General features: G+C 35.2%; 1 protein-coding gene across 1 annotated transcript; it reads right to left on the minus strand.

The window, feature by feature from the left end:
• Positions 1-4357: 4357 nt before the first annotated feature.
• On the minus strand, positions 4358-9299 carry VPS45 (vacuolar protein sorting 45). Its single transcript, XM_089620594.1, has 13 exons — positions 9009-9299; positions 8745-8946; positions 8552-8631; positions 8112-8339; positions 7856-7981; positions 7658-7738; positions 7409-7550; positions 7113-7291; positions 6221-6376; positions 5953-6060; positions 5750-5871; positions 5244-5375; positions 4358-4850 (listed from the first exon to the last, which is right to left on the minus strand). Exons 1-13 carry the CDS (start codon positions 9096-9098, stop codon positions 4790-4792), a joined length of 1707 nt encoding a protein of 568 aa, XP_089476720.1. The 5' UTR covers positions 9099-9299; the 3' UTR covers positions 4358-4789.
• Between the last annotated feature and the right edge of the window lie 393 nt (positions 9300-9692).

Here is a 9692-nt window from a genome sequence, read left to right on the forward strand (position 1 = left end):
GGACTAAAAATATGAAAGAAACTAAAGATACCCGACGCTGTATTATTTTAGGTGACAGACAATGGTATCATCGTAGACTTCGGGTGATCCGTTTCAATCTGCGAGCGGTGACGTTTGGATGCTTACCGGGCTGTAGGTTTAGAGTTTAGACACAACATTTGTTTGATTTTGTTATTTTGCTCTTTTTTTTCTCGGAAGATTGCTTCGGGTCCCCGCAAGCGTATACGTGGCAGAAGGAAGACTATTAGATGAGTTGCACGTTTATTTTGGATTTGTTGATCAAGCCAATGCACTGATCGTCCAAGGGCACTTGGCCTTGAACGACGTATTGTAGCGCGCAGTTTGATAAGTTGGAAATAAATAGCTCATAGACTTTAATTACGTAGTTAATTAATCAAACATTATTACTGTAAAGTTACCTTATTTTTAGGGGTTGATCAATAGTTAACCTAACTTGACCCCTATATTTATTTTTGGGTAAAATAGCCAAATTAAACCTTATGATTTGCTATATAGCCAAAGTTTTGTAAATACTAAGTAAATAACCACTCGGATGACGTGGCCCAATAATATGTTTTTTCATATCCAAATTTACCCCTGTTGCGTTTGAATTTCGAATATTTATGAAATGTCTGATTATATAACTTCCCGGTTTTTTTGAATTTAAATTCCTCATATAAGTGTGAACATGATTTAGTCAACTTAATGATTCCCTTTATTTTAGGAACTAATTTGGGCGTGGCAGTTGCAATTTATTTGTTTCCTATTATATTATTTTCTTATATTTACTGCATGATTTATCTTGTCTCATTTTATTATTTAAATTTCTTGTTTCTAACGCACATATATTTCAAACGTTGTTATATCTCTCTTTCACGTCAGGTTCATCCCAGTTTATTAATGTATTTACGTATATTTACATACTGTTATAATGCAGTATATTTACATGCTGTTATTTACGTATATTTACATGTTGTTATAACGCACATAAAAGATGTTCCTGTGGCGGCTATGAGCATGATTGCAGTTCGAGGTAACTTTGAATTCAGGGTCCAGAGATCTAGCAAAACCCGATATAGTATTGTTTGTTTGACCGACATCCTTGTAAATCCAAAAACACCAATTTTAAACTCATTTACAATCAGTGACGGAGCCAGAAAAGCCCATCAGTGGAGCTAATTTGAAAAAAAAAATTCAGGGGGGGCTTGATTGTAAAAAAATTATAAAAATTGGACCAAAAGTATAAATTTTCAAGGGAAAAAATGTAATTTTTTTTTAAAATGGGCAAAAAGTGCAAAAAAAAATTTGAGGGGAGGCTTAAGCCCCTGCTGGGCCTATACTGGCTCCGTCACTGTTTACAATGGTATTATGTGTAAATAATGACTTACAAATAATCTGGGCGTGTCTGACATTTACACATATTTACTGCAAAATATGTCAATCATATTTCCTTCTAATATCCAAAGACACCAATTCTTCAAACACATTTACAATGGTATTACTCATACACTAACACACATTAAAACAGAATCAAAACACTACTCAACAAGATCTAGATATAACACATCAAGTTTTAGACATCATACGGCCCAAACCTGTGAAATTTTTCGGATAAATGAACAAAAATCAATTGATTCATTACACAGAGGAAGAAGAATAAGCAATACCATCTTATTTCATAACCGATTCCTAAAAAAAACAACTTTTCCATGTTTTAATGTGTAAATCGATTTGAACATTAGTAAAAACGAGTTACAATCGGAATAAATTACACATGCATACATGTTTGAGATCCCCTCGCCGAAATCGGTAGTCGGAGAAGATGGATGCAGTTCGTCGGAGAAAGTGACGCGAGTTGGAAATTTTTTTTGGGAGAAATCTTTTTTTTTTCTTAATTGTCGTGTGATAAGAGGTTGTGAGTTGATCGGTTTTAAATATGCAGTTATTACTCCCCTCAAATCTCGGAATCACGTTTTTTTTAAGTCAACTGATGTGACTTATGGGCGGGAATCATTTGGGCGTTTTTGTAAATTTAGGAGTGTATTAAATGATATATGGCTATTTACTTAGTATTTACAAAACCTTGGCTATTTAGCAATTTTAAAGGTTTGAGTAGGCTATTTTGCTAAATAATTGTTTATTTTTTTTATTTAAACTATATTTATGATCGCATTCTTAAAAAATTCATCATGTGTCTTTGCTGTTTTGCCTCAGTCTCATTTCCTATTTTTTATTATTGTGGCTCTACTTCTCTTAGTATTTTTGCCATGGTATTTGTTGATGCATAAATTGGCTTGTTCTAACACATGTATATCACATTAATACTCAACGACGTTTATTGTAAAAAAAAATAGTGTGTTGCATTCTAGATAGATGAAATATAATCACATAAGGAGTAGAATAGATTAATTGGGCATGATATGTGCGTGTGGCGATTTTCGAGCAGGAAGCGCCCGCTCTAGTTGGGGCCCTAGCGGTCTGAGCGTCAGAGGGCTCATCGAAGTAGTCATTGATCCAGTTATTAACTTTTTTGGTTGTAACTCCACTTTAGTTCACTACATTACAAATGCTTATGGCTTGTGAGTCTCGTCGTTTGAATGACAACAGTTGACGATTACATATGTCACTTCTTTTAGGCACACAACTAATTTGTATCTCTCGCAGGCATACACGGACGCACACATTCATCCTCACCAACCACCCAAGTTTTTATTAGGCTTTACATATATTGAGATTGTTATTTACGGTGAAATCATTCTATTCTCCTAAATCTCTCTCTTCACTTGACTTTTTTCAATTGTTATTTATATCATATATTGTTGATAATGGTTCTGGATTTTTTTTTCTTACACTATTGATTTGAGATTTTTTTTTTTATAGATACTATGATATTGATTTATCATTATTTATTTATAGATCTTAACAAATGGATTATGACATTTATTTTACTCGATGCACAATTCAATTATGTGAAGCAACATAGTAAACTGGCTAATTGTAGTGAAATGGGCTCAACTAATAGTAATTTTGATACTTTAGACAAAAATAATAGCAATTATATTTTTGGACACTTTTACTAGTAACTGTAGACTTATATATCTACAATTGTTGTTGATTGTAGACTTGTAAGTCTACAGTTTATGACAACTGTATACTTTGATGTCTACAGTTACTAGTGAAAGTATCCAAAAACATAGTTGCTACTAATTTGGTTCAAATTATCAAAATTACTAGTAGTTGAGACCATTTCCCCTAATTGTATTGTATGAACATATTTTTACAATGTGGCTTTGAGCATTGACGAAGCTCAAGTTCGATAAATGTTATGTTAGGCTTATTTACGAATCAACTGGTTCACATCATTGCTAACGACCAATTGATGGTCAAACAGTAAAGATAAACAAGTCTACTTACTAAAAGACCCAATCAAGTCTACTGAATATGAGTCGTTGTGATCTTCTTAGGGTTTGTTTGTACCCTTGAACGCAAACCCTAAATAGTGTTCAAAACATATATAAACAAGTACGCCTGAGAACATAAACGACGTGTGATTCATAACTGTAGTCCTCATTTAAAATGATATATATATATATATATATATTCTATGATAGTCCTCGTTTATTGTTCACATCTAATAAAAGCTTAATACTTATGTTTTGGGAGTTCGATGTATGAATGATGCGAAAAAAGACTTGCGAATATGGAATTTAGCTCTCATAGAAAAAGTGTAGATGTACGCTCATTTAATATTTGTTTCCAGAATCGAGACTCTTTCATTATGAGATTAGCAAAACAATGTGGTCATAGTTAAACAAAAGATACACGTGGACTATAGTGCAAAAAAAATTGTTAAAATTATTAAAATAATAGAGAAATAACGAGTATATTTTTTTTTAAATTAAAAAATAGAGTATTGGGCTGAAGATAAAATACAATTTGATGACAAACTACATTGTAGAGTGTATGAAATTGCAATTTATAGTGCAAGAAACTGGAGTTTGAACTTTTGAGTTAGAGATCCTCTAATATGGTGAATGATAAGCATGAAACCAGTAAGGAGCCAGGGAGGCATATACCTCCCCCTAAGTTGAATTCCTTGCTTCATCCCTAATAACCGATTTTTTTTTTTACAGGGACAAAAATACAAATAATCCATTTCATTATCTTCTCACACTATCACAGAAAGTGAAAACCTTACTTGTATAATCAATTATTGCCAGAGCTAAAAAAGGGTTCCTTGTCACCGCCCGTCAGCCGAATCTTATTTAATTATTGTCAGAGCTAAAAAGAGTTCCTTGTCACTGCCCTTTAGCCTATTTCTTATTTAGTTCCCTCACTCCCCTCGAAAAGAAAGTAATGACAATAAAGTGTTTACTGTAATTTCTTTACAACGGTAACATCGTTCTTGCAATCCAAAACCCAAGGTTTACTACCAAGTTTGACGAGAAAAGAAAACTATATTTTCCACTACATTTCATAACAAAAGCGGAAGAAAAGAAAAAGGAGTAAGGATACTTTACATCAGTGATAGTAAATACCTTTTAATGAACAAAAATACTCTAACCCAGTCAATTCTAAGTAGACACTCCTAAACTGGGTTTAGTGAACCTATTAAAACGATGTGGATTAGACTCATCTTCACTTCAATTTCTTCAGGTGTGTGTGTGTAACGGGATTAAACCGCTCCAATTTTCTTTCAAATTGTAAAAAATGAAGCCCCAATCAACTTCCGATGTATATTCGGTGTAGAATAGTTAACATTCTTAAACACTCGACTATCTACATGGCTTCACACCACTGACGTGCTTGATCGAGCTATTCTCTGAGCTTCTTCCAAGTCCTTCAGAAACCTGAAATTTCAAACCTAGTTACTTTCGAAAAAAAGAAAGGGAAAAAGGGGAGTACAAAACCATTACACTTTTCACTATATGACACGAGATATCAATCCTAGAGGACAATCCAAATATTAATTTGTTTCTTTTTTGGTTTTTGGCTTCCCAATCTGCTTAATATGCTGCTGTTCTACAACAAAATGTTGCTAATCGTTCGTTGTCAATAACAGTAACTTCATACATCGGAGCAGAAAAGGTCCGAAGACAAAAATTACATTATGATTTGCATCTCAAGGAAGAGAAATGTGGAGAAAAAGGCATGGGCGCTTTAAGTGCCACAGCAACAGAGAGAGAGCAAGTACACTTCCTAGTCCCAACAGCCCATTAAACTAAAGCATGGATGCTGAGTACCTTTTGGAATTGAGAATTAGTGAACCACCAAGTATAAATCGAGTTCCAGGATTGGTGGCATTTTGCAAAGCAACACATCGGGATTCCTCGTATGTTGTTCCACCAATAATGAAAATGATCACTTCCTGTGGTCTGTTGCAATGAACCAAAATATCATCCAAAACACTAACGAAAGCGTACGATTTGCAACGACTTTTTTTCCTTGAGAAAATATTATGCAGCTCCTACGTACCCAAGCACATGATATAAATTTCACAAACATAATGACACTAGAGGCTGGATATATTTTACTATAAAAAAAATAAAAAAATAAAAAAATGTTACTCCCCACCCAAAAAATAAATAAAAATAAAAATAAATAATTTTTTTCCGCATAAATCTCTTGGTGCATGGAAACATGTTATTTATACAAGAAATTGTTCGCCACTCAACAAAGTAGAGACGCAATCTTCCACTCCATATGTTATGTAAAATTTTCAGAAACGGATATTGTTACAGCAACATACCTGCCCTGTTGAAAATGGTTTCCGACGAATGGATAATCCACATCTCTCAGTCTTCCTTTAATAATGTTTTCCATTGTTTGGAGGAGAAGAGGTTGGTGTTGTGTGTAGACATTTTCTACCCCCTGTCATTTCAGGGTAAAACAACCTATAAGCATTTAAAACTCAGATGTCAAGCAAAAATAGTATAATTCTCCAAAGCAAACCTTTAGTCCACGAGCCATATTACGTGCAATATTTAAAAAATCACGGTTTCCATACAGATCTCCAGTTCTCTTGTCAACACCAGCTTGCTTCAACAGGAACTGTACAAGCTGACAAACGTAACAGCCATTTTATCATATAACTATGATCCCTTTTTCACTAGTCATAGGAAAATGATGTAGCATCACTGAACAACTTCGCCGGCCGAAAATTAATGTCTGAAAAACAGTATAATCTCTAAGAATTAAAGTACTGGTTCTTAAAAATTACCCCGGGTTTGTACTTGGGAGACTGAGAAGCCAATTTATTAAATAGCTGCATGAGTTGAACAGGGCTTTCTTTTTCATAGCGCAAAGCATACAGCATCACTAGGCGTAGACGGTCAAAATCAGATACATTCTCATTGTTTATAAGCTGCGTCACTGCCTACAGGAACATTTCGTGCGAAGACAAATAGGTCAGAGCTGGACACTCACAAGCCACTAAAGAATGTTAATTCTATAAATTGTCAGTAAACGAATGGTTTGTACTATCGTTCTGTGAATTTCGAAGCAATGAGTGCAGAACAAAGCTGAATAAGAGATGCATCAAAATCATTATTGAAGTAAATTTTACTTTTTAAACTATAACTATGGTAAATTGACAAATAGATATATGTAAACTCCCTAGTTTGAGATATGATTTGGAAATTTATAAAATGCATCAACGTGAATAACAAAGGCTAATATAACAAAGCCCTGAACTCCAACCCAAATGGAATGCATCCAAACTCCAACTATCATGCTTCTATCTGTTCAGCAATTATTAAAAGAAAATAAGCGACCATTCTGACCACTCCTACAGTTCGTTACCGACATTTTTTATTTCTCTTAAATAATTCTATGCATGTGTAGCACTCTATGGCAAAGATGGACTCGAAGGAACATACTTATTTTTTAAGAAATTTAATATTTTCAATGGAAGTCGTTTGACTTTAATTTGTTGATAGCACTTTGGCTGCTTGAATAGTTGAGATTTTAGATCTTCGATTTTATACCCAATTTATTCTGTGATTGGACGACAGGTTTAAAGTAACAAGGATGTTATCCTTTTTGTTGTCGTTTCTTATATGAACTCAGCATTAATGCCAACTTATCAGGAAATGCAAAAATCTTTATAGTACCTCAAAAGCTGCCACCTGCCCACCATTGCAAGCTAATTCCTGTTCTGTTTGTGATACCAGCATGAGCTTTCGCTGTTCAACTATCTTACTCATTTCTGTAACTAACGTCACATGCTTTGAAACGTTTCCATGCATTTTTCTGTACTCAGGGTAATTATCAACAAATTTGGCCATGTCGTCTGCAAAACACTTGAACATTTGACAATTAAATACAGTTGTTTACACACGGCGTCCCAAGATAGCGAACACACCATCTGGCAATATACAAACATTTCGGAAAATTTCTGCTAACATACCTACTGTCTGGATGTTCTGATTACTTTTTGATACTTGTTGAAACTCATCAACCAACCGTTTTATGTTCAATCCGATGTCTCCGAAGTTCTCGTACATATTAGATTTGAAAAATGAATCTTGTTCTGATGAGAGCACAACCTCCTGAAAGTACATAAGATACGTGAACGAAAAGGAAAGGAAACACCTAAGCATTTTTAAGTATCCAGAAGTACATGCGAAACTCAGATTAAATTGCACAACCAACCAACCTGCTGATCCGTTGGAAGATTCCCCAAGCTTTTTAAGTCCACTTTATTATCTTGAATACCAATCAATTCATGAACCATGGCCTGCAAGGTTCAATCATTTGGTCTCAGTCTCATCACATGTTTTGGTAAGAAAACAAGAACGAGACACAATTCTCATACACAAAATGAAAAAAGCATACGCACTACAGCCACAATTACCTGATAAGTCCATTGATTCAACAATGGTGTCACTGGATCATCTCTTCTATCAAGTATCAGCAATAATGGAGAAACTTCTGTCCTTCGAAAATCAAAAAGACCACTCTCTTGCTGGTACATCAGCTTCTGTAACATCCAAAAGATCACATGAATCTCCCAATGACCTAAAAGCCTAGCCTCTTGGCACCATAAATTCACATCTAAAAACTTTAAAAATGTATCTATCAACACGTCACACACTAGAAACAACACTTACTGATGTTTCGTGGGCAACCCGTTTGGCGACATCAGAGGTCCTTTGATATCTTATGACGGGTCGTCGTTTTAAGGCCAGAAAAACAGCTGCGATACCATCAACGACCCGATCGCAAAATTGCTGCAAGTTTCCAGGGTCTACGACGGCTGGAAGCATATAAGCATGGTTGGCTGCAATATTTACAGTGAAATGATACGGATCAACCGCGACAAAGTCTAAATAGAACTCCTGCACATTAAAAAAGAAAACCAACAATCGTTGCAACTTCAACGCTCTCAACAACATCAAATTGCGTAAATGTAACCTGACAAGTTACCGAACCAATTCAAATTAACAACCCTGCAAACTCCTCAAGTTCTTCTTTAATCTATGCAGCATTGGTATTTTTATTTCCGTTCGAACATTTGTGAGTGAGAAATACGTATGAGAATTCAAGTCACCTGAACTTGTTGCACGACTTCAAGCTCATCCGAATCGGCCAAAATGTGAATCTGTGTGTCCTTCAACATGTTCGAGAAAACTGCCAAAAAAAAAAAAAAAAACGCCAGGAACCGCCGTAAGCCAGGCTTGAAAAAAAAACACATAACCACACACACGAATCACTGAATCAAGAGTAAACAGGGAAAATCATACAAAGGTGGTACTCTCCGAATCTGGGCGTGGCCAACTGTCGGCGCAAGTGGTGGATGTTTTCGGAGGTGGGACGGAGGAAGTAAACGGCTTTCAGATGCAACATTGACTCTCTCGACATGGAAGTGGACTCGATCAATTCCACCAAGAACACCTCTTTCTTGAGCAGCTCGGACTGTGAATACGCGACGCTGACTATGCTAATCTGCGCGAGTTTCGGAGGTTATTTCAGGATCTGAGCGAAAATTGAGAGGATTCGAGTCTTACGGTGTGCGAATCGAGGACGAGGACTTTCATGCCGGAGATGTCCTGAAGCATCCGATTCAGGTAGTCGCGGGCAGCGGAGACGACCACCATTTTAAGTTTCGTAGTTGTCAATGGCTATGATCGCGCGAAGAGCATAGAGATTAGAGTGGTTTCGGTTTCAGATCTGTGAAACCACGACGCAGTGACATAGGCGATTGAGGAAATGGACGGGAATTTGGTGAAACCGTATTGCCGTGGGAGTTGTAAATTTGTTTATGTTGCCTCCTCGGTCTCAAGTCTTTAACGGTGATGTCTTAATCATAGATAAATCCTATAAAAGATTAAAATACCTATACACAGTTCACATTGTGTACAAGTTTTATGAGAGCAAGTTCTATAATTAAAATTTTGATAAATTACACTCATGCTCCTTGAACTTTTGACCATTTAACAACGTGGTCCTTACTTTTATTTTTCTTACAGTGTCGCCCTTAAACATTCATATTCTTACAAATTTAGTCCTTCCGTCAAAATTTTTCTATATTCCGTCTATTTTAACTTGTGTAATCGACATATTACAACTTGAATATTTAAAATTACCTATATATACTTAATTTAATTATTTTATATTTAAAATTAAAAAATTTCATTTTTCATTTTGTTTGTTATCTTTTTTTTAATACTTTTTTTTATACATTTTCATTA

The sequence above is a fragment of the Urtica dioica genome, chromosome 7, assembly GCF_054948205.1.
Source record: "Urtica dioica subsp. dioica isolate 48M chromosome 7, U.dioica_male_clone48M_v1_H2, whole genome shotgun sequence".
NCBI lineage: Eukaryota > Viridiplantae > Streptophyta > Magnoliopsida > Rosales > Urticaceae > Urtica > Urtica dioica.

What these genes read in the sequence shown, in the direction of transcription:
- VPS45 (XM_089620594.1), bottom strand. Translation starts at nt 9,098, where the DNA reads ATGGTGGTCGTCTCCGCTGCCCGCGACTACCTGAATCGGATGCTTCAG. An exon ending in CTCCCAAGTACAAACCCGGG is followed by an intron (nt 6,061 to 6,220) that starts GTAATTTTTAAG and finishes TACGTTTGTCAG; the next exon opens with CTTGTACAGTTCCTGTTGAA. An exon ending in ATATGGCTCGTGGACTAAAG is followed by an intron (nt 5,872 to 5,952) that starts GTTTGCTTTGGA and finishes CTGAAATGACAG; the next exon opens with GGGGTAGAAAATGTCTACAC.